The sequence below is a fragment of the Rattus norvegicus genome, chromosome 11, assembly GCF_036323735.1.
Source record: "Rattus norvegicus strain BN/NHsdMcwi chromosome 11, GRCr8, whole genome shotgun sequence".
In the NCBI taxonomy this organism is placed as follows: domain Eukaryota; kingdom Metazoa; phylum Chordata; class Mammalia; order Rodentia; family Muridae; genus Rattus; species Rattus norvegicus.
This window is the reverse complement of record NC_086029.1, coordinates 75917010-75942258: the sequence shown is the minus strand read 5'-3', so window position 1 is coordinate 75942258 and position 25249 is coordinate 75917010. Positions and strand designations below refer to the sequence as shown.

Sequence of the window (25249 nt, the reverse complement as noted above, 5' to 3'; positions counted from 1 at the left end):
TTCAATTTTCCAAGCTTAGAAAAATTACCACAGAACAATTGAGAGAGAGAGAGAGAGAGAGAGAGAGAGAGAGAGAGAGAGAGAGAGAGAGAATAAACGCAGGAGAAGAAAGTAGTGTGGATGAATATCTAAACCTGAGAATCCATTGTTTGGAAGAACAGTTCCAAGAAAATGAGCTACCCTCAGTAGGAGAGATTAAGGGAAAAGAGTCAAGACAATGTTACAAATGAAAAAATGGACATGATTATATATATAACACAAAATATAAAAAAAATACCATCGGTGATCGTGTCAAAAATAACAGATAAAATGAGATTCTAGACAATATAATTTACTAAAAACAAATACAAAGTAGCTCTCTGTGCTGTAGAGAAATTGAAGCACAGGTTAAATTGTTCCCCATGAAGATACCAGCCCTAGATGGCTTTGTGCATCTTTCCACACTAGAGGGACAGATCGTCTCAGTCTTGTCTAAATTCTTCTCAGAGGAGAAGGAAGAAGGGATGCTTCAAGGTCATTCTAGGGGACTGCCCAAGACTGGTACCAATCCCGCACATGGGACAATCAGAAGGAAAGATAAGAGAGCCATGAGCTCTCTTATGTCGCCCGTGAGCAGAGAAGTGGAACGTTAGAAAACCAGATCTAACAGTGACTTAAAATGGATGATGCATTTTGACCAACGTGGGGTCATACGCTGACGCAGGGTACATTGGTACTCACAGGACTTTTGCTCTGATAAACACAGCTGAGCACTAGAGAAGGTAACATGAGCACGAGGTCCCACGCTTTAGCAAATTGGAAGCAAAAGTAAGTTTCTGTAGTACAATACAAAGTACAGGAAAAACAAATCCTACAGAAAGTGAGACCTCTGAGCACAGCATTCAAGGTGAGGCAAACACAGGTGGGGACAGAGTTGGGGACAAAAGATATTTGTGATTGTTATCAAGGTCCTAAGGTTTTTCAGAGTGCATGTGTCTGGGTCCACACGTTTACATGTGCTTACGTGTAGTTTTATGTGCATGCTTGTGTGTACGTGTGTGCGTGTGTGCGTGCGTGTGTGTAAAGCAGAGGTCAAACTTAGATGTGGTTCCTCTGGACACAGCCACCTTGGTTTTTTCATGATCTCTCGCTGAGACCTGGGGCTTGATAATTATGCCAGGCTGGTTGGTCAGTGAGCCCAGGGACTACATCTATCTGTCCAGGGCTGGGATATGTGCTACCACACCTAGCTTTCTTACCTGGGTGCTGGGGGTTGAACTTAGGTCCTCATACTTGCCCAGCAAGTGCTTTACAGACTCCCCAGGCCCTGAGGTTCTATATTTTTCATATAGAGTTGGGGATCCCATAAAGTCTTATGTTACAGACACTACTGGGGCAAGCAAATGTCTCTGGACAGGAGGATGTCATAAACCAGGGGTTCCAAAGCGCAGCTCCTGAGCCTACAGCAACAGTGTCACCTGGAGACTTGTGAAAACTGCCCCACATCTCTGCGGCTTCACCCAGACCTACTGAGCAGACACCCGGGAGTGGAGCCTAGCGGCACGTTTTAACAAGTCTGCCCTGGGAGTCTGATGCTGACATTTGATGGACATTCAACGTTCTTGCTTAGCTTTTAAACTAGATGAAAAGGGAGTCAGCCACATCGCCTCTCCCTCCTGGTGCCCTCACAGCAAACGTACAAGGAAGAAAAAGGAACCTGTTACAACTCAAAACACCAAGTAACGACCAAGAGTAGAATTTGCTGAACGCCACAGTTTCAGGTTTTACACTGTGCTGAGCCAAAGGAGGAAGCACTTTCCAGAAACTTCTGTGTAGGGAGAGGTAACCTCTAGAAGGTCTGCTGGTAGTTTGAAAGGAAGGCAGACTATGCATTAGTTCTGGACAGCGTGGGGTTCCTCCAAGAGAGAAAGCCTAGGAAGGAGAAAGAATGTGGACTGTGTCTCGGGTACGTCGTCACTGCTGCCTTTGATGACTTGTGGTTCAGGGTGTGGCATTCCTCCGTAGAAGTCGGAATGGAAGCATCTTGTCTTCAGAGCCCAACTATACCTTGTGAATCTCTGCCAACTCGTAGTCAGTCCTGGCCATCCTCTTCAGGAAGCCGGCCTTGGTGGTAATGACTTTAGGCTTCGGAGCCTGGATCCTCGGCTGCGTCACAAAATCAGGAAGGGACGATTCAAGTTCCATTAATCCTGCGGGAGGAAGAACACGTTTTCACTGCCCAGTGCTTACAGTTATTGTGTTGAGAGTGCACTGTGGGGTCTGCGGGGCTAGCCTCTGTTCTCAGTGACCTGGGTGACACAGCGAGAGACTATTCTAAAATAATGATGTGCCCTACGGAAGCAAGTCTACAGCCTTGTGGCAGATGGCACCCCCATTTTGAAGGGGGTGTTCACCAAGCCCTGACTCACGATCCTGGCCAGACGATGCTTCAGCTTGTGAGCTGAACTTTTACAAATGTAAACTCGTCTCTAGGGCTTCATAAGAGGCACAGGTCTCTCCATAAACTGGCCACCTGGTGACTCCGACGTCTAGGTTTTAAATGTCTGTGATTTTATTATAAATGGCGTTTGTTTCGTAAACCTGGCGTAAAGGTTTTTGTCTCCATCTTTGTTTTTAAATAAAAATTTATTTCACAACTTGATTGCTGGCGTTTGTTTTTAGGTCGGAGTCTTGCTAAGTTGCACAGGCTAGCCCCAAACTTCTGGACTCGGGTGATCTGCCAGCCTCCAGCTCTGAGGATTTGAGATTACAGACATTTGCCACTACACGCAGCTACCGTGTTTACATACATGTTTAGTAGCTAACTGAATTTGCTCCGTTATATTATTTATTCTACAGGTGTTGCTTTTGAGTCTGGGTTTTTGTTTTGTTTTGGTTTTTTTTGTTTTTTTGTTTTTTTTACTTTGTATGAACCTGTACTCTACTGACAAAGCAGGAAATGTGTTCATTGATGCTTTTTCAAATATTCTACTGCTTACCGTCAATGTACCGAATGCAGATGTCTTCTACCAAACCTCTAACAGCATTTTTTATTTTTTTACCTTCATAGGTGTTGAGATAGTGGTTTCTGACGACGAAGTCCTCTGAGTTGTTGTCTGGGAAACGGCCAAGGCGAGACAGAGGTCCGTAGACCTGAGATGCGAAGTTGGAATAGTCCCTGATGATGTCTCTGCGTTGCAGCTTCCCTTCTATGTTCTTCCCTTTGCCCACGAGTTTCCTGATGTCTGAAATACAGGGCTCTGTCTCTCATGGTTCTCTCCCTGCTCTGTTATAAACGCAGAATGCTTTGAGGGCCCACCACAGCTAGAGGGCAGCACTAGAAACAGCTCTTCCACCCAGATGGCTCCGATACAGGGAAGGGCGGCACAGACTCGTGCGAGCGAGCACACACACACACACACACACTCACACACACACTCACACACTCACACACTCACACACACTCACCCTCACACACACTCACACTCACACACTCACACTCACACACACTCACACACACTCACACACACTCACTCACACTCACTCACACACACTCACACTCACACACACTCACTCACACACACTGACACACACTCACTCACACACTCACACTCACACACATACTCACACACACTCACACACACACACACTCACACACACTCACACTCACACACACTCACACTCACACACACACACACTTGAAATCCCTCGAAAGAGTGAGGAGTCGCACTTCAGGGAGACCCAGAGCCACCGCTGCCTTGCACCTGTTCACAGTTCATCTGCAGGTCTTTGTGTGTGACTTTGAGTGTTAGAATTTAGTAGAATAGTTCACATTCGGTCATTTATCTACAAAAGGTGGTCAAATCCACCACTAGCAAATCACCGAAGAGGAAAAAATGTAAGTGACATCTAAATACATAGCCAACAGCAAGCTAGTTAGATCAATAATTAATAATAATAATAATAATAATAATAATAATAATAATAGGCTGAGTTCACTAAAAAGAATTTAAGGTCAGACTTTAATTTTTGAATTAATTTTACTTTTTTTAAATAAAACTTTTTAATGGTCTTTAAAAATGTGATTGAGTTGTTATTTGAGCACACTGGTAATATAATTCTTAATTTTTTTCATGAATTTGAGGCAACTGGAAAGCTTTCAGAGCTGGTTTTTAAATTCTTTTTTAATTAGATCTTTGAGAATTTAGTATACCATGGGCTGATTATATTCACCCCTCCTCAACCCTCCATTTTCCTACCCACTCAACTGAGTGCCCTCGTTTTGCTTATTTGTTTCTTACCCATAATGCCCTACTTGTGTTGTCCATATATGCATGGGTATGTAGCCTTCCACTGGGGTGTGGCAACTTAACAGGCTCAGCACTCTTAAAAGGCCATACAACATTTAAAAAATTAACTACATTCTATTTTAAGTGTGTGTGAATGTGCACGTACATACTGAGTGTGTATTCGTGCATGGAGGGGGCGCTGCCAAGTGCCGTGGCACATGTGTGAAGGTTGAGACAACTTTCAGGAGTTGGTTCTCACCTTGCACTGTATGGGTCCCAGGAATTAAATGTATTTATCCAGTGAACAATCGCAATGGCCCCACTAACACAATTTTTATAGGTAATTTTAAAAAGGGTTTTCATTAAGAAAAACTACAAAATTAAATTAAATGCTTGCTAATAATTTCAGCTTTCATAAATTCTAACTTAGATTTTTACTTTACTTCTTCTGTGTCTGTGTGTTTGTGTAGAGAATGTCACACGTGTAGGAAGGTACCCCTCTGTGCCAGCACTGTGCGTCCTGTTCTATCGCTCTTTGCTTTAAACCCTTAAACAAGGTCTCTCAGTGAACTTGGAGCTTGCTCTCTCAGACACACTGGCTGGCCAGCCAGCCCCAGAAATCTTCCTCTCTTTCCTACATTGTACTGGGGTGACAGGCACACACGGCCACAACTGCGTGGTGTGCCGGGGATCCGAACTCAGATCTCTGTGCTTGCACAGGATGTGAGCTTAGTCACTGGACCATCTCCTCAGACTCTGATATAAAAAAAAATTATTATTAATCCTGCCCTGAGTAAGTAGTAAAGTATCTCATTTTTAATGCATAAAATGAGAATGTATAATTGTAAGATATATAAACATAAATACATCTGTGGCATTAAAAATTTCTTGGAGAGAAGCAATTAGAAAAAAATGATATCTCTGGGGGCAGGAATTTAAAAAAAAGTTAATCAATGAACTTTTTAAACAGAGTCTTGGGTTATGAATGTAGGAAACCAACACTGATATAGTTGTAACTTGGCTATCTGTTAGAACTCGGTCACCTGACTTTCTTAGTCATTTTCCTCCAATGTCCACCTTTCAAATAGAACTCCTCTCCCTTTCCTAATCAATACAGCAGGACCATAGAATTCCCTCCCAGTTTAGTCCGGCTTGGCCAAAGCCCCAAAGCCCGGTCCCCTCCCTGGCTGGCTCATGCCACAGATTACTTGATACATGTCTGTGATGGATCTGCGATACTTTGGCCTCCTTCTTTTCCTGCAGTTCACACCACTGGTTGTTCAGGTGCCTCATGTCCATCTCATTCTGGTTCTCCTCACGCCTCTTCAGCAACTGTTTCAAGACCTCCAGGCGCAGTTCCTGCAGTCTTGGGGGGGTAGATTACAGAGTATTACTCTCTCAAATCGGGAGCTCTATTTGAGAGCCAGTGCAGGTCCTTCCTGTGAGCATCGTATTCATGTGCTTTAAAAAGACCACTGTGGCAAACATGCGACAAGCAAGTTGAAACGGAGGGGCAGACGTCCACTCCAGCAGCAGCAAATCTCTAGACAGTGAGGGCGTGGGGAAGGGGCGCGCATGCGCACAGTCCAGAAGCCGAAGCTCGGCCAGAAGAGCGGGCAGATGGGGTAAGAGATGGGCTCTCTGAGCAGCTGAACCTAGAGAACAAGGGATTTGTGAACGGGGCTGGTCCTGACATGGTAGGAACTCAGTTAATAACCTTCCCTTTACTTCATAAATCTGTGCTCATGAGTTCCCTCTCTTGCTTATATGTCTAGCCACGTCCAGGCTGTAACCCAGCTGCTTCTGAACCATTGTTTCTGCCAGCTTTGAATCCCCTCCTATTTTCTGGGGCTCCCAAAACAAAACAAACAACAAGTCGTGCTCATTCTCGTCTACCCCTGCCTCCGACCTTCCCTCTAGGAATTTTTTCCTCCTCTAGAAGCTTCTTGTATCCAGTCTCTGGCTGTCTCCCAGCCTGCCCTCCCTCTCTGAACATGCCCACTCCCACTTAGAAACTGATTCATTAACTTTTCGCACTCATCTGTCAAATGTTTATGGGGTGACCGCTGTATGTCAGGCAGAAAAAAAACGGCAAACAAGATATGCTGCTGACGTGCAGGCCCACAAGCCAACCCTCCAACACGAGGTCAGTTCCAGGCCAGGAGGAAGATGGGAGTCAGAGGTACAAGGAGCCGGAAGACAGGAGTGGGGTTTGTTACATGGAGAAGGGGAGGTTCAGCCTCAGCCGGGAGACGAAATGGTTCAAAAGGCCTTGGGAAGCCTGGTGTGGTATGCACAAAAGCACAAGTTCAAAGCCAGCCTGGATCACATAGGGAAATTCTGTCTCAGAAAAGACCAAGGGGACCAGAGACAGGTCAGGTGTGTCTCAGGCCTTCACTAAGTGCAGATCGTGGAGGAGGGTGGGGGGCCGGGTGATAAAGGCTTCTGGGGAAGTAGATGCTCTTAAAATTAAGCCACACAACAGCAGCCCCCACCCCCACTTGAGTGAAGGATACGGTCACATGCTACAGCGAACTGGGGCCAATAATGGACCTTATCTACCATGCCGGTCCTTAGAATTGTAAGGAGGCAAAACAATTCCTATTGCCTAGTGACAATGTGGCCATTGAAACGCCTTAGCTCAACACATCATTCCCATTTATGGTGATTCTGTTGTAAGCAGACATTCTGGGCAGCCAGCCATGTAAAAGCACAGCAAATGTAATAATGTAGAACACTTGGTAATGTTGACATCCACTATGTAGGCTGACAGATTTATGCTGCTGTTTATTGTTAATAATTCACTAATTATACACAGAGCCTCGCGTAGCCCAGGATGACCTCAGACTCAATATGCAGTCAATGGCTGGCCTTGAACGCCCGATCCTTCTGCCTTAGCCTGCTGAGTGCTGACTTTATAGGCCTAAGCCCCCAACCCAGGCTTTTCTTATTATTTTACTGTGTTATTTTTAAAGTTTGTCATCAGAATCCACTGCCGCGTCATGCTGGTGGCAGCCATATTGACCACATCTTCGGTCACATCGAAGGGCCACACTGAGTGTGACCTGTAACTGCCCAGGTTCACCCCAGGGGTGGATTCTCTGAGCAACGTATTTCTCGGAACACACCCCAGTGTTAAGCAGGCAGTGACTAAACGAGATTGTGCCAGGGTCACTTCTCCAGCTTGCTTTTACTTCGGTTTCCTCCACGGCAAGACGGGCATTCTCTGCCTCTCCCCCAAGGTGGTTGGCAGAGAATGAGTTAATGCAGGCAAACTTAAGTGTAAAATGGATGGCTTGCTCTTACACAGGCTGCTGATTCTAACCTCCTGATTCAATAGGCTGTGGGCGAGCTCTAGAAAGTTCTCTGAGCATGGTGGAGTGCTGTGCCCTGTATCTCTCCTCGTCATCACCGTCATCCCCTGCGACATTGGTGGCTTCCGGCTCTCCCTGCAGCCTTCTCAAGTCTCCCACTTCAAACAGCAGAGCTCTTTTCTCTAGAGTCAGAGCACTGCAGCCTGGGGAGAGGGGAAGGCTCTGACCTCATCCTCTGGCCCCTCCTTTCCTCAGTCCCAACAGCCAGTGAGCAGCTCCCCTGAGGCTCAGAACCCAGGTAGTCACCCGGCTTTCCCATCTCCACACTGGAGGAACTGGAAGCATGTTTATTAAATTTGGCCCTAGGTTTAAATCGCCTTCAGAAGTGATCACCCTGCCCAGAAACATTCTAAGTACTTTAATGCATTTTTACTAGACACATTCCTCTCCAAAGGACAGCAGTCAACTTAAATGTCTATGGAGCACAGAGGACACTGAGTCCCCTGCCACACACTTTCTCAGTGGATTGCTAGCCTTTACCCAAACTGCGTGCAGTATGATTCTGGCTTAGTCGGAAAGGAATTGGAAAAAAAATTTTTAAATTCAACAACAGACTGAGTCCTCTCTCGGGTCTTCTCTTGTGCGTAAGGGGCTTTGACAGCACTGTGCAAAAGCACAGACCCCCCAGCCCGGCACGGACTAGAACAAAGGCCCACCTCAGCAAGAGCCTTCCTGGCATACTTGTTAAGGACCCTTCGGTCCTAATAATGTCTCCTCGTTTCTAGACGTCAACAGCAGCCTCATTACCAAAAACACAGTAGGAAAATGTGCTGAAAGCGAATTATACACATCTGAAAATGGCCGTATGTGGTACAATATAATAACAATCATCTCATTGTTATTATCACCCCCACCACCACCACCACCACCACCACCATCACCACCACCATCATCATCATCACCCACCACCACCACCACCACCGCCACCACCACCACCACCACCGCCACCACCACCACCACCACCACCACCACCACCACCACCATCATCATCACCCACCACCACCACCACCACCACCACCACCGCCACCACCACCACCACCGCCACCATCACCACCACCACCATCATCATCACCCACCACCACCACCATCACCACCACCACCATCATCATCACCCACCACCACCACCACCACCGCCACCACCACCACCACCACCACCAGGTAAATGGAAAACTGGAGAAGTTCCGAGACCTGGTGTCATTTAAGTATGTTGTTGTACAAGCTTGTCACTTCACAGATAAAACCTCCACCATCTGCCTTTCCGGTGGGAAATACTCCATCAGCTCTGGCTAGAGACTCAGGTGTCTGCAACCCCATAAGAACAACAATACCAACCAACCAGAGCTCCCAGGGACTAAACCACCACTGAAAGACAATACATGGACAGACCCATGGCTCCAGCTGCATATGTAGCAAAGGATGGCCTTGCTGGGCACCAGTGGGAGGAGAAGCCCTTGGTCCTGCCCCAGTGTAGGGGAATGTCAGGGCGGGGAGGTGGGAGGGAATGGGTGGATGGGTGGGGGAATGCCCTCATAGAAGGGGGAGGGGTGGGAAAGGGGATAAAACATTTGAAATGTAAATAAAAAAATCCAATAAAAAATAAAACAAAAGAAAAAAAGAAACTCAAGTGTCCTATGAGTCTTGGAGGGTAGGAATGAGAGGACTGTCACAAGGCTGTTTTGTGAGACATAGAGGGGCCTCTGGCCTAGGCCTGACCCAGGGGAATGACCCAGAGGGGATCTCTAAGAAGCTTTGCAGAAATCACTGGGACTCTGTGACAGTCAGAACAAACCCTGGAGAAGGGCTCTTGGGTTTCATGTTCAACTTCACAGAGCTCTTCTACAAGATCAGGAGTGGGCGACTGCTCCCAAAAGAATTAGAAGCCCAATATTGTATCTGCACAAGTCGAGGGTTGTTTTTAAACACACATATTAGGGGGAAATGCTTCCAGATTAAACAAAACAATAAAATGGCCAGGTGGTGGTGATGGCACACCTTTAATCCCAGCACCTGGAATGCATCGATGGGTGGATCTCTGAGTTTGAGGCCAGCCTGGTCTATAGAGTGAGTTCCAGGACAGCCAGGGCTACACAGAAAAAAACATGTCTTGAAAAACCAAAATGAATATGTAAATTAAATAATAATAATGAAGTAGGAACATTGCTCTCACCAACCCCCTGATAGCTGTCCAGGAGCCGGAGAACCTACTTTTCGATCTCCCCTTCTCTGAAGGCCCACTCCTTCCTCTCCATGGCGTTCATCATCTTCCTCCTCTTCTCAGCCTGCAAGCTGTCACTCAGTGGGGGCAGAGTGGCTTCCCAAGCTCGCTTCTCCCGGGCACGCTCTATCATTTCCACTTCAGCCAGTCCTGCTGGGAGACCTCGGCCTGCAGGGGATGTCACAGCTCAGGAACAGAGGGCAAACCGCTAGCCACCCTACATGCCTTCCTCCTAATCCCGCTCTAGATTCAAGCCTTAGGATATACCGTGGTGCCTCTGAGAAAGGCAGCCTGGATGCTTCAAAACTAGCATCGTCTGTGGCCTCCATGCCTCCTCTTACTGAGACAGAAGTTGTTTTAGTCACATGCGTGTTCAATGACCACCAAATGATCACCTTGGAGTGTCCTGTACTGGACAAGTTCATAGTTTTAAAATGCAAAGAGGGGGCTGGAGAGAGGGCCCAGTGGCTGATCTTCCAAAGGACACAGGTTCAGTACCCACATAGCAGCTCAAAACCATCCGTTCCAGAGGACCTGACACCCTCTTCTGGGCTCTGTGAGTAATGCATACATGTAGTGCACGGACACATATACAGGCAAGATACCCCACACACTTGAAATAAAACTAAAATTTCCAAAATAAATAAATAAATAAATAAATAAAAAGTTAGATGAAGAGGGAGAGATATGTCAGTGACTAGAACTTGTTGCATGGATGTTAAAAAGAGATACATTCTTTAAAAAAGAACAGACAATGAGTAACCATTAGCTGATACTTCCTGTTTTGCCTCCTACAGTGAGTATACAATCTACAGCCACATCTTATCTCCACGTTTAAGAGTTTAAATATTTATGGAGCTGTGGCTATGGTTCAGAGGCACAGGCTGAGGCCTACCTCAACTTAGCCTTCTCTGGCACAGGTTTTAGGAACCCAGTTGGACATTTGGTGGCTAGCAGATCTAAAGGCAGCTTGGATCTGGTACATCATCTTCCTAAAACTGAAAACTACTAAGGGAAATAGGTACCGTGTGGGTTTCCCGTTTAAATTTTGAATCTTTTTCATTTTAAAAATAACTGTACATGAAAGTCTGACGAAAAAAGTTCCTACCACATGTAAAAAAACTACTTCTTAATTTGTTTCATGTCTTGTTCACTCGTCAGTGGAAGGACTATCAATTCGTTTAATGAAGAAATACATAAGTTAAAGAAACGAGGAGAGCCTGGAAAGATAGCTCATCAGCAAAGAGTGCACGCTGTTCTTGCAAAACCCAAGTTTGGGCCCCAGCACCTACATCAGGCTGCTCATAACTGCCTATGAGCACTGAGGGATCCAGCGCCCTCTTCTGGCCTCCACAGGCACTGCACTCACATGCACATGCGTGCACACATACAATTGTATAAATTTTTTAGGTCTAAGACAACTTAAGAAAAATGAATAATCCCATGTTTATTGTATTTGAAAATATATACAGGTATATCAATGTAGTATTTGTGTAGGGTTTTGCTCAGTATTTTAAAACAAAAAGTACAAAAATACCATACTTGACAGCCATGTTATCTATCAAATAACTTTTTCACCTTTTCTAATGAAAGAAATTTAAAAATTAAAAATAAAGTTAATGATTGTTTTAATCACCATATCGAGCCCTGTCCTCCTCTTCCCTCTCCCAGGATAAACACAGGAGGACTTTAGAGCACTTTCCCAAGCTTGGCATTTTGTGAGCTGTGAAGGCTCGTCTGTCTATGACTTAACCACTTATAATATAGCAAGGACTGTTCAAATTCATTTATCCTTCAGCAAATCTCTGTCACGGAAATATAATGATTCCTGTTTTACAAATAAAGGAACCGAGGGGCTCAACGTTGAAGTCAGCTGCGTGGAGTGGAGGTCGGTATCAAATGCAGCGGTCTACTTTGTGTTCTGATGTATGGAGGTATGTCCCGTGTAATGAGCATGAATTGGAAGCCAGATTTGATTCCGAGATGAGATAGAAAAAAAGAAGTACATGAAAACAAAACGTACTGACTGTTAAAAATAGTGACCTACATAGCGTGCTACATGCGTTAGGCTGCGCTTGCTTTCAGCTGAAGAGCTGTTACATGTGTGTTGTTCTGAAACTCCTCTTTAATCCACCACGTGGTGGGGGCGTGGCCTCCGCCCACAGAGAGATGGAGGACGTCATCCTGTTTAAGCAGCGCGTAGCCCGGGTCTACATCCTGGGTCTACACAGCGCTGCAGCAAACTTCCCTGTCCTGGTCTCGCTGTGCCCGCTGCGAGCTTCCCTAGGAGTCTTAGGAGAAATGCACCAGTCTGGTAGCTAGAACATAAGATAGGATGGCTTTAATTCTGGAAACTGCCAGGTTTACCCTCAGAAGGTATTCACAGCTCCTTCCCTCCTTCCGTCCTTCCCTCCCTCCTTACTACACAGCTTCTAGTCCATCTCAGTCGCCCCCTGCAGGCTTTATAAACCAGAGTAGCTCACCGAAAAGGGAGTTTGAGAAAGGTAGTTAACCTCCACGGGGACGGGGACGGTCAGACCAGGAATAGGAATTTGGGTTAGAATTACTTGGAGGTATAACTTATTAAGGAGAGAGATCATATCCGTTTCAGCGTGAGCTTCCCACATCCACATGGTGTGTTTCTGCATCATCACACCTCTACAGGCCTAAAGAACCATTTTAAATTTTCCTCTGTAAATTCTTGGCATGTCCAGTCACTAGGTGACTAAGCACATTCTCTTCTGTCGTAGTTACTCTGTGAACTCGTCCAATAGCGTTTCTATTTACATTACAGCCCACGCAGTAAAGTTGCTCGTCTTTCCTTGCCTGTTGATTTCATGATCAGCTTTCTTGTGGATCACTCTTTTTAGTTACTTAGTGTGTTGTTGTTGACAGGGCCTCACTATATAACACTGGCTAGCCTAGAACTCAGAGATCCACTTGTCTCTGCTTCCTGAGGGCTGAGATTAGAGGGGCGCACTGTCATGCTGGCCCTTTATTGGGGTTCTTTGTTTGTTTTGTTTTTGTTTTTTTAAAGATTTGTTTATTTATTTTATGTATGTGAGTACACTGTAGCTGTCTTCAGACACACCAGAAGAGTGCATCGGATCCCATTACAGATGGTTGTGAGTCACCATGTGGTTGCTGGGAGTTGAACTCAGGACCTCTGGGAGAGCAGTCAGTGCTCTTAACCGCTGAGCCATCTCTCCAGCCCAGGGTTTTGTTTGTTTGTTTGTTTGTTTTTAATATCACAATTTAATGTTAAGCACATGGGTGTTTAGCCTGCATGTATGATATTGTACCACTTGCATGTCTGGCACTCTACAGAGGCCAGAAGAGGCCATGTTCCCTGGAATTGAAGGTACAGATGGTTGTGAGCTCCCACATAAGTGCTGGGAGTTGAACCCAGGTCAGCTGGAAGATCAGCCAGTGTTCTTAAGCACTGATTCATCCCACCACCCTACCCCCATTAGGCTTTTAAATGAATATTATCTACAAATTAAAATAGTTTTGCTGCTGCTGGCCAAACCTCATCCTTTATTTCTTTTTCCTACCTTACAGCACTAACTCTCATTTCATTTTATCTCTGTTGCATTCTGGGAAATATATATATATATGTATATGTATATATATATATAATTACATCTGCTGGCCACTGTCTTCTTTTGAGAAATATCTATTCAGGCTCATTGCCCATTTTTTTTTTTTTTTGGTTCTTTTTTTCGGAGCTGGGGACTGAACCCAGGGCCTTGCGCTTCCTAGGCAAGCGCTCTACCACTGAGCTAAATCCCCAACCCCTCATTGCCCATTTTTAAGTGAGGTAATGCTTTTTTGCTGTTGAATCGTTAGTTCCCTGTTCTTGCCTATTCTAAAGACGGAGACTAGCCCCTTCCTAATATTTTTTTTCTTTTTTCTTTTTTTTCAGAGCTGGGGACCGAACTCAGGGCCTTGTGCTTGCTAGCAAGCGCTCTACCACTGAGCTAAATCCCCAACCCCTCCTAATATTTTTTATGCAAACATTTTCTCCCAATGTGTGAGTTATTGCTTAGCTGTGTAAACCAGAATTGCCTGAATATGGGTCATTCCCAGGAACTCAGTAGTATATACTACTATCTGTAATATTCAGTGTGAATTACTAACTCACCCCAGGTCAGGTTAGCCAGGGTCAAGAGCTCAGGAATGGTGTCTTGACACACAACGTATTCTGGAGAGTATGGGTCTGTTTGAATGTCTGCGTCCCGGTAGTCAGTCTGAGTGCCCACAGTGGACTTGGTAGGCATGATTGAGTACTTGGAAGATTCAGGAGAGAGAAGAAGTGGTCCTGTCCTACAAGGATGAAAGTTAAGGCCCAATGTGAACGTTTAAAATCCTACAGGACCAGGCAAAAACCGCTGTATCCCTACACACATAGTCATTCATGTGTTAAAGTATTAAAACGGCAACATGTGTCTGATGCTTTATTTACTTCTATTCTTATTGTTTTTTAAATATTACCAATAACCTAGTAAAAATATCAGTAAGTTTTTTTTCTTTTTTCTTTTTTTATCAGTAAGTTTTGATATTCCATATAATAGTAATACTCGGACCTTGGCATACAAAGTCATTAGAGGGGCCAGGAAGGCTTTTGCCTATGGCGGCCAGCAATCCGTAGCTCCCAAAGTATTGGCCTAGAAAGCTGCCTTCTGGAAGCACGTGTGATGTGAATGGGAAGTCTAGAAGGTTTTGAAATAAAGCACTTACTTGGCTGTTGATAAAACGACATTGAGCGGCAACGGCTGAAGAAAAGGCAGGAAGGGCCTGAGGGTGGGGGACAAAGCACACTTGTGAGGTTTTCATTCCGGCTCAAACTTTCTTTTTATTTTAATTACTCTTCCCACCCCCCCCCAAAACAAAACAACAACAACAACAACAAAAACCTCAGTGAGTTTGAATAAACTTCTTTTTAAAAAAAAGAAATATTCCAAGTTTTGTGTATACAAGAACCCTGGAGATGTTCTTATTTAAAAATGCAACTTTCCAGATGTGGCCCAGGAGGTACAGCCACTACAGGACATAGCAGGAGCTCTGCTCCCTCAGCGTGCACACTGGTGTCTCCCGTGCAGCCACATTCCCTGGCGCCTCTCTCTACTTGGGCATCTGATGCTTATGAATCTTCAGTAGCTCCTCAAGTTCCTAAAACCTTTGGAAACAACCAAGGGCGTCCTCCTTTACAGCCTCCCCGTCCCACCCAGAGCCTAAGAATCTGTATCTAACTTCAGTTAACATTTTTTTTCTGAAAGAAAAAAAAAAAGGTATCAGAACACCTCTATTAGGAAATGTTTGTCCATCATAGGGTAGATCACAAATTCCCGCTGGAAAAGAAGCTTATTCGGATGTGGTATCAAAATTACTTTCTAATCCAAGATTGGCAAGGAAATCCTCCTTTTGTTTTCTTTTTTTTAAAATTTACTTTATTTATTATATATAAGTACACTGTTGCTGTCTTCAGACACACCAGAAGAGGGCATCGGATCTCATTACAGATGGTTGTGAGCCACCATGTGGTTGCTGGGAGTTGAACTCAGGACCTCTGGGAGAGCAGTCAGTGCTCTTAACTGCTGAGCCATCTCTCCAGCCCAAAATCCTCCTTTTGGATTGGTCGCGAGAGTATGAGTCACAAATGAAATTCGGAAAATCCTTTGACTGGGTTGAAGCAGCATCCACAAGGATTGTCCCTTTGGCACATTTAGCAATTCCCCTGCACCGTGACTTCGAGATGCATGTTAGATCTGACTTCATCTGATAACTCCCTTTCCTTATCTGCTATGCATCCTTTGTTGCCATGGTACCTCATATACCCTCTGTGGTATGTCTGTTGTGAAAATGGGCTAACATTCAAAGAAAGGACTAAACGTGATGGCTGACATTATAACCGCTGTCCCGCCATAAGGACCTCTCCCTGGGGCTCTAACATTTATTACTCTCTACATTTTACCTGTCGAAGAACTTATAGCGGTTCTTTCCAGAGACATCCGCATCTTCATACTTTTCCTCGGGCTTCTGGAAAGAGGCATCCACTCTAAAATGAAGCAGAGAAAGATATTCGAGTCATCAGCTCTCCCGGCCATATTTCTGTGTGTTGTAGGAGGGACAGCGGTGCATTTAGCTGTCCCCCGCCTTAGGCTAGACACAGTTACTGGATCTGGTAAGGGGAAAGTAAGAGCTGGAAAGTGAGGAGGTTTACAAAGTCCCAAATAAAGATACTGCGGCTCTTAAGGAGAAGAGCAGAGTCTCAAAGGGTGATTTTGTTCCCTGTCTGGGACACTTCACTGTTTATTAACTACTCACCATGACTTCTAAGTCATTTAAATAATCAGGGTTTCGGTAGAATTATTTTTGAAGGTGCTTTACTTGTAAGTCTCAAAAAACAAAAGAACAACAACAAAAAAAAAAAAACCCAAACAAACAAAAACCATAGTTAAGGTTCTAGCAGAAAAGATTACTTGCAATTTCTGAGATAAACGAAAGAAATAACAGACTGGGTCATCCCTGTCTTTGGTGGTGAGCTATCCTTTAACATACACATAAATATGCATATGGTTAAACATGTATTATTTATTGTATATAATATACAGCACATTGTATATAATAATATAAGCATATGCAACAATATTATGACATATGTAATAATGATATAATTATATGCAACTATATATTGTATTATAGTAATATGTTACATATAATATATTAATTATTATATGGTTATATATTAAGCAGTAACAGTTAAATCATTTAATATATATTATACATAATATTTATGTATATAATTATATAAATGTAGGACCATTACTACCTTTTTCATTAATTTATTAATTTGCTTTATGCTGAATAATTCACAGCCTCCATCCCTCCTTTCCTCCCAGTCCCACCTTCTTACCCCCTCTCCCGTTTCCCCCTTCCATTCTCTGAAGAGAAAGGGTATCCCCCAACCGGGCACCAACCCACCCTGGCACACCAAGTCACATCAGGACCAAATCTTCTCCCACTGAGGCCAGACAAGTCGGCCCAGCTAGGGGAAATGGATCCAAAGGCATAGCCATTACCTCTCAATCAGTCCTGTTTTAGAAAGAGGGATTTTCATCACAGCTGTCAATTTTCAAATCATGCAGAGTAATTAATTCTTTAAAATATCAATACATCCGTTAAAAACATGACTATGTTTCAGGGCAGGAACCCCAGGCACGTACGCAGCACGAAGCCGGAGAACTTCTTTGTGTTTGGCTTCTTGTCCCCTCCATTCTCGAGAGACGTGAGGTGGGACAGGGTCTGACTTGCTCCAGTACATAGAGTATCTTGGATGATGAAACAGGTTACTGAACATGGACCGAAAGTTGGGGACTTTTTTCTGATGTTAGGAACGGGAGGCAGAGGGGGGAAAGGTCAAAATTGTACGGTCAGATTTTCTAACACGAATCACATTGCAAGCTTTTCCAAAAGTACAGTGTGTGGGGCAGCAGGGGAGGAACCACTTGTACACTCACGCTGTCCCTACAATGGTGGCTATGAGGCCAGGGCTGGGACTATGTTATTCTGTGCTCTGTGTGCTTCGCCCCTACCTAAATTCTCTAACATGGGCACATACGTAATTTCCATTGACTTAGTTTATGGGTTCCGGTGTGTGTGTGTGTGTGTGTGTGTCTGTCTGTCTGTCTGTCTGTCTGTCTGTCTCCGTGTGTTTGTGTGTGTGTCTCCGTGTGTGTGTCTCCGTGTGTGTGTATGTGTGTGTGTGTCTCCGTGTGTGTGTATGTGTCTGTCTGTCTGTCTCCGTGTGTGTGTATGTGTCTGTCTGTCTGTCTCCGTGTGTGTGTGTTCCTGTGTGTGTGTCTCTGTGTGTGTGTCTCCGTGTGTGTGTCTCCGTGTGTCTCCGTGTGTGTGTATGTGTGTGTGTGTCTGTCTGTCTGTCTATCTCCATGTGTGTGTGTATGTGTGTGTGTGTGTCTGTCTGTCTCCGTGTGTGTGTGTGTGTGTGTGTGTGTGTGTGTGTGTGTGTGTGTATCCAGGTGCCCACAGAAAGTCAGCAAAAGTCATCCAATCCCCCCAGAGATGGAGTTATGAGCAACTCAGTGACATGTGGTTGTGAGTCACTGGACCTGGGTCTTGGGAACTGAATTCCCATCCTTTTGTAAGAGCAGCAAGCGTCCTTAACCTCAAGCCATCTCTCCAGCCCAGTGTGTGGGTTCTTTGTCCACTACTACTTAACCCTCGAAATGACCTACATGTATGAACAGGCCTGGGCCAGGTAATCATAGTAGAGTAATTCCTATAGTCCCCAGATCCTGATCAGTCGATCTGATTAGTGAGTAGCCAGACCAGATGATTCAGATGGATTAGGTTGTGTTAGTAGATGACTTAGGCTTACCAGTCTGCTTCGAACCAGGGTGGCTTGGATGTTGGCCTGTGCATGGTCTCGTTCGCTCGACACAATAAATAACGGGTCTGTAAAGCAGTAAAATGACACAAAGAATAAAGTATGTTTACCGGGAACAGAGTGACTCTCGCATTTATCTCTCTCGTTTTTATCTATTTCTCTGTTTTTTTAAATTAAAAATAAAATTTTAATACGATATATTCTGATTACCTTTCCCTCCCCAAACTCCTCTAGATCTTTCTCTCTTCCCCTCTCATCCAAATCCATGCCCCCCCCTTTAGAAAACAAACGGGCATCTAAAAATGATAATAAGTAAAAATCAAGCAAACTGGGATAAGATAAAACAGACAGAAGAAAAAGACCCAAATGAAGAAAACACAATGGTGGAGACACATGTTGGCTTTCACAGAAATCCCATAAAAACACAAAAGTGAAAACCATTATATATATATATATATATATATATATATATATATATATATATATATATATATATTATAAATAAAATAACATTTAAAAAAAGCCCAGCAAAGCAAAGCATTATACAACAAAGAACCTTCAAAAATGCGGTGGAGTTCACTCTGGGTTGGCCATCTACTGCGGGGCATGGGGCTTAGCCTTCCTTGGAGATAACTATTTTTCCTCTGTGAGTGGTTACCGACTGAAGATAGTTTCTGGGCTAGGGCTAGGGCTTGTGTCTACTTCCCCTCTCAGCACTGGGACCCCAGCAGGCTGAGACCTGTGCAGGCCCCGTGCATGCTGTCACAGTCTCTGTGAGCTCCTACTGGCATCGGTCCTCCTGTGTTCAGAAGGCCTTGTTTCCATGGTGTCTTCTATCCCCTCTGCCTCCTTTTCTGCAGCCCTGAGAAGGAGGATTTGGTGGAGACGTCCCATGCAGGACTGGATGCTCCAAGGTCTCTCATTCTCTGTTCAGTTGTAGGCCTCTGTATTTGGTCCCATCTACTTCAGGAGGAAGTCTCCGATGATGGCTGAGCAAGGTGCCAGTGCATGAGCATAGCAGAATGCATTAGAAGTCATTGCAGGACAGTGGCATTTTATTGTCCCCTGTGCCCATGGCTGATAGATCTAGTCTCAGGTTCTTGGCTACCTGAGCCATGGTGGGGATAGGTTCCAACTCAGGGAGTGAGCCTTCAATCGAATCTCTGTGCCACTGTCGCACATTTTAAAAATGACTGGTTTTGCATTTGTTCATCTGCCACTGCTCGTGTGCGGATGCCGAATGACATCTTGCGGGAGCCAGTTCTCTCCTAGCCTCGAGTAGGTTCTAGGGAGGAACAGGCCTTTATGTACTACTGAGCTGGCCTCTCTCATTTCCAACACTGAGTCTTGCTATATTTTCCAGGCTAGCCTTGAACTCCTGAATGCAGGAGATCTTCCTGCCTCTGCCTTCTGAGGAAGAGACTAGAGGCAAGTGTCAGTGTGCCTGGTTTGCCATTTCTTAACTGGAGCACAAACTAGAGAGCTCAGACATCGCCTAACTGGAACAGCTACAGTCTTCTTACCTTCTTCCATTTACCAGGGAGTCTGTCAGATGGGTTTCTTTCCTGTGAATTCCAAGTCAGAGCTCATGGAATTTGAATGCAAACAAGAAGCCTGTCATGTGACCCTAAATAGTCCTTCTTCTTTTTTCCTGTGAGTGGACTTCTGTTACCTGAGTCACCTAAAAACTACTTCAACACGAGGAATCGTATATATAAACACTATACCTATTTCCAGTTAAAAGAACGAAGTTAACAGTGCTGAGGAGATGGATCACTCACTGAAGTCCTTACTGCGCAAGCATGGAGCACGAGTTCAAAGCCCCAGCATGCACATAAAAAGCAGCACGGCGGCCTGCATTGGTGTGAGCCCAGGCCAGGGGAGGTGACAGGAGGAGCCCTGAGGCTCCTGTCAGCCAGTCTAGCAGCAACAATGCGCAGTACGGTCAATGAGACCTCGCCTTAAAATATAAGGCGGAGAGCAATTGAGGAGGGCATCCGGTATTAATTTCTGCCCCTCTCTCACCACACACACAGAGGGGAATACACTTAGCCACCATTTTCCACGTTCAGTGCACTCAGAAGATGCCAACAGCATGACTCAACCTTGGGAACTATAGACATGGTTAAAAAAAAATAATTCTCTATTAAGAGATAAGATCAGCCATCTTTAGAATTTATCCCTTAGATTTATACAAACTGTGTGGATGATGGGCCCAAGTTATCTCTCCAATGGTCAACAAACGATTACTTCACTACTGCAAGTATCTGCTCCCTGGGTACATGTTTAATGATGAAGAGTACTGATGACTAAGCATACTATCTATCAAAATCATGCGAGGTGAGGCCCAGGAGATGGCTCAGCTGTTAAGAGCACTTGTTGTTCTAGCTATTAGCAGATTCGATTCCCAGCACCCGCAAGGTGGCTCACAACCATCTGTAACTCCAGTTCCACGGAACCTAATGCTCTTTTCTGACTTCCAAGAGTACCAGACGTACATGTGGTACACAGACAGACACACAGGCAAACACTCATGCACATTAAATAAAATAAATTAAGTAAAACTTAAGAAAAAAGTCAACCAACGTGACACTAAAGCCATAAGCAGCCTTCAGAAAGAGAGAGAGAGAGAGACAGAGAGAGAGACAGAGAGAGAGAGAGAGAGAGTCAAAGGATGAAAATACCATGGCCAAACATTTACTAGATTAATTTCATAAGATGAAACCAAGAATAAACAAAGTGGACCACTGGAATAAGTATGGTCCCCATAGGTTCAATGAGTTTGAGTGCTTGGGCCCACAGGGAGTGGCACTATTAGGAGGTGTGGCCTGTTTGGAGCAGGTGTGGCCTTACTGGAGGAAGTGTGTCACTCTGTAGGTCCCCTATGCTCAAGCTTCACCCAGTGAGGCACACAGTCTCTCCCCGTAGCCTGTGGATCAAGATGTGCATATAACTCCCAGCTCTGTCCCCAGCATCAGCTCGGCCTGGATGCTGCCATGCTTCCTGCCATGACGATGATGGACTGAACCTCTGAACCTGTAGGCCAGCCTCAATGAAATGTTTTCCTTTATAAGTTGCCTTGGTCATGGTGTCTATTCACAGCAATAAACCCTGAGACAGAAGTGTTATACTGCCTGGTTGTGTGTGTCAACTTGACACAAGAGTCATCAGAGAGGAAGGAGCCTCGGTTGAGAAAATGCCTCCAGCAATGCCTTCTTCTTCCAACCTTTTATTAATCAAAACATCGTTGATAAACTCAGTGCGCTAGTTCCCCTAGGACCAATTAAACTCCAGCTTATGTTACACCCCAATTTTCCATTTGCGATCTATCTCTCCAGAGCTTAAGTTCTGGTTTACACGTGTTTGTCATCCTCTTGAGCTTGAGCATAGGGGACCTCTAAGCCCACCTACAAAGTGACACACTTCCTCCAGTAAGGCATTCCAACCAGGCCACACCTCTTAACAGTGCCGCTCCCTGTGGGCTAAGCATTCAAACACATTGAGGTCTAGATATAAGGCCTTTTCTCAATTAGTCATCAGTGGGGGAGGGCCCAGCCCATGGTGCCATCCCTGGGCTGGTGGTCCTGCGTTCTATAAGAAAGCAAGATGAGCAAGCCAGGGAAGCAAGCCAGTAAACAACACTGCCCAAGGCTTCTGCATGGGCTCCTGCCTCCAGGCTCCTGCTCTGCCTGAGTTCCTGTCCTGATTTCCTTTGATGATGAACAGTAATGCAAAAGTGTAAGCTAAGTAAATCCTTTCCTTCCCAACTTTGTTTTTGATCATGATGTTTTGTCCCAGCATCAGAAACCCTAAGTAAAAGAGCATGCAATCGGTAATTACACAGCCTAAGTCAAGGAAATGGGTCTTCAGAAGAAGAGTCTGGAGATCCAAAGGAAATACCATAAGGCTGAAACGAATGCTGGGTTCAGGTAACAGCCTGGTTCTACAGAAGGCAAAAATCAGGAAAAGAAAGTGTCATGCTTAAATGGTTGCACTTATAGTGAATCCAGTAATCTAGTGAACACTTTTATACATAATATTGTGTACGGTACTGTAATAGGCTCTAGAGGATGATGCACGCGTGAACCCGAATTTAAGCTCTGGAGAGATAGATCACAAGAGGAAAATCGGGACATAACATAAACTGGAGTTTAATTGGTCCTAGGGGAAGCAGTGCACTGAATTTATCAACAATGTTTTGATTAATAAAAGGTTGGAAAAAGAGGAGGAAGGGGAGAGAGAGGAGGAGGAGGAGGACGAGGAGGGGGAAGAGGAGGAGAGGAGGAGGAGGAGGGAAACCATTGAAAACAAACATGAAACAAACTGGAACCTCTTTACCCAGAACACCTTCCAGCTCTGCAAATGACTTCACACTTTTATGAATATGTACCTGAATGAATGAACCAGACTAGGTTTCAGGATGATAAATTATGGGGGGAAAAGGGGTGACCCGGGTCTGGTACTTGGAGAAGCTGAGCACACCTGTGGCCTCCGAAGTGCTGCAGAGAGCGTGGCCCACTGTGTGCTGGGACTCGGGTCCCAGCTATGCGGTCCAGAGCCAAAAGGTTTGTCTTGAAGCTAGTTTTTTTTAGCACGCCATACCCCTACCAGGTCACATTAGCCTCCCCCCAACCCCCGGGAGGTCTGGGCAGTCCTTACCGTACAGGAAATCGTACACTCGAGTGGCCGATCTGCCCTTGGCCCTCAACACATCTCTGCACTGGAACAGAAACCCCGGAACGTTAGTCCTGGGCTCCTGAATGGTCACTGTCTGGCTCATGGTGCTGCCGTCTTCCTCCCGCCAGCAGAAAACCAGCTATGGGAGGCTTGGTAGCCGTGTACACCGTAGCTATGGCAACCTCAGACGCACGCAGGGATAAGGGGCGGGGCGAGCTTCAGGAGGCAGGGCTGGGAAGTGAAAGGGCTGGGCCTCGAGGGGCAGTTTGAAGTGGCAGGAAGGAGTGGCAGAGTGGATGTGGGGATGCAGGGTGGACAAACCTGGCAGAATGAAGAGGCGAACTGTGGGGCGACCTGAGGAGCTTGTTACCCGAAGGGAGTAGTCAAGAGAAGGGGGAAATGCTGGCATGGAAAGAAGCGGAGCTAGGAAGAGGAGGCTAGAGGATGGATGGAGGATTCTGCCCAGTAGATGCCAGGAAAGGCTACTTGAGGAAACCAAGAGCAATTTGCTAGTGACAGCCCTTGCAGCCAGTCTCTTCTAGAAGTCCCTGGGGGGTCCCTTCACCTGCTAGAATTGGGTACTTTTATTTCTAAAAGCCTCTTTCCACAAGGTGAAGAAATCCAAGCTCCTATATTTTGGGCTTGGCTTCAGTAATAGGAAATCTATCTCCAGCCGACTGCTCTTGGAATTATGTATGGTGTACGCATAGTCTCTGCTTCTAAAAACAAACGAAGTGCAAACTAGAGAGGCAAAAGTGAGTCAGCTTTTGTCCATGATCCGTTCTTCTTTTAAAAAGAAATTTCATAGTATCACTTTACCTTAAAATTAGCCAGTGTCTCAAATAATAATATCGTTTATTTATTCATCCATTCATTATTTTTGTAGCATTGGGAATTGAATTTAGGGCCTCACATATGCTACAAGCACCCTACTATTGAGGTATACACTCTAGTCCAAATGATATATGATACATTTAAAATAGTCACTGTTATCATCAACAAAGTTAATTCTATTTTTTAAAGATTTATTTATTTATGTATTATATGAAAGTACACTGTAGCTGTCTTCAGACACACCAGAAGAGGGCATCAGATCTCATTACAGATGGTTATGAGCCACCATGTGGTTGCTGGGATTTGAACTCAGGACCTCTGGAAGAGCAGTCAATGTTCTTAACCACTGAGCCATCTCTCCAGCCCGATTCTAATCCTTTTATCCAAACTTGTATTGTACATATTCAAATTTACGTGATTGAATAAAATATGCTATTTATTACTAATTTGTATCATTAAAATTTTTTTAGAAGTCCTCATTTTGTTCTAGAACAGTGAGTTTCTAGCACTTTGTAATTAAAAAAAAAAAAAGCTTTCTTATCCTGAAATACAGGTAACCAAGTTATATTAATTTGGTTACCCTGATCATAAAGATAAAACGCTGAATTATTTTTCTTTTCTTTTTTTTTTTTTTCTTTTTTTTCGGAGCTGGGGACCGAACCCAGGGCCTTGCACTCACTAGGCAAGCGCTCTACTGCTGAGCTAAATCCCCAACCCTTGAATTATTTTTCTTACACATCAAAACCAGAGCAATGAGCTGGGCATGGTGGTTCATACCTTTAATCCAACCAGGCATGTCTACCTCTGTGAATTTGTAACCATGAAGTTTTATTGTTTCCAGAGTTGCTACTGTGGTAGCATCCATTTCCACACATCTGACATTCTAATTAACTTGAACCTTACAGCTTTAAAAACAAGATTCCACTTTAGATTGCATTTTAGAAATTGGTTGACTCAATTTTAGAAATTGGGTTTTGGTTCATGGATCGACAACTATAGAAATGAGGGAATTTTTTTCCCTGCCAGGAACTTTCGTCACTTCAACACTTCTCCCCATTTTTGGATCTACTTTTACACAGTGTGTGCTGTAAATTTGTCTTCAGATAATTAGCCAGCCTGTGGCGATCTCCTACGATGATCCACAGGACCCTGGCCCTTGGCGTTCCTGCTCTGTCAGGCATGTCTAGCCCTGTGACAGTGCCACATGGCCTTGTCACTTCTCTCTATAAAGGTCAAACTCTAGCACCTCACAATTGAGGGTTGGTTTTTTGGTTAGTTTGTTTGGTTTGATTTTGGTTTTATGGTGTTTGTTTTTGTTTTGTACCAAAAAGCCTTAATGTTGGGTCCTCTGGAGGGAAAGTTGCTTGCCATCAGAGACAATGCAAGCCTGAGATTTCGAGTTTGATTTCCAGAATCCATATAAAAGTGGAAGGAGAGAACCAACTCCACAAAGTTGTCCCCTGACATCCACATA

At 44.7% G+C, this 25249-nt stretch overlaps 1 protein-coding gene across 4 annotated transcripts in view; it reads right to left on the bottom strand.

Moving 5' to 3' along the window:
• Cfap91 (cilia and flagella associated protein 91) overlaps positions 1 to 23130 on the bottom strand; it is a 43658-nt gene extending 20528 nt beyond the window's left edge. For 2 of the 4 annotated variants that reach the window (XM_008768768.4, XM_039088902.2), the window contains exons 1-10: positions 22924 to 23130; positions 18256 to 18332; positions 17084 to 17241; positions 15832 to 15915; positions 14598 to 14654; positions 14002 to 14183; positions 9848 to 10025; positions 5477 to 5634; positions 3042 to 3224; positions 2047 to 2189 (exon numbers count right to left, since the gene is read on the bottom strand). In XM_008768768.4, coding sequence (XP_008766990.2) covers positions 2047 to 2189; positions 3042 to 3224; positions 5477 to 5634; positions 9848 to 10025; positions 14002 to 14183; positions 14598 to 14654; positions 15832 to 15915; positions 17084 to 17241; positions 18256 to 18332; positions 22924 to 23044 — 1341 coding nt within the window. In that variant the 5' untranslated portion in view covers positions 23045 to 23130. Of the gene's footprint in view, positions 1 to 2046; positions 2190 to 3041; positions 3225 to 5476; positions 5635 to 9847; positions 10026 to 14001; positions 14184 to 14597; positions 14655 to 15831; positions 15916 to 16939; positions 17060 to 17083; positions 17242 to 18255; positions 18333 to 22923 lie in introns of those variants that run through there. The other 2 variants (XM_039088903.2, XM_017598164.2) reach the window with 2 other exon arrangements.
• Positions 23131 to 25249: the final 2119 nt, after the last annotated feature.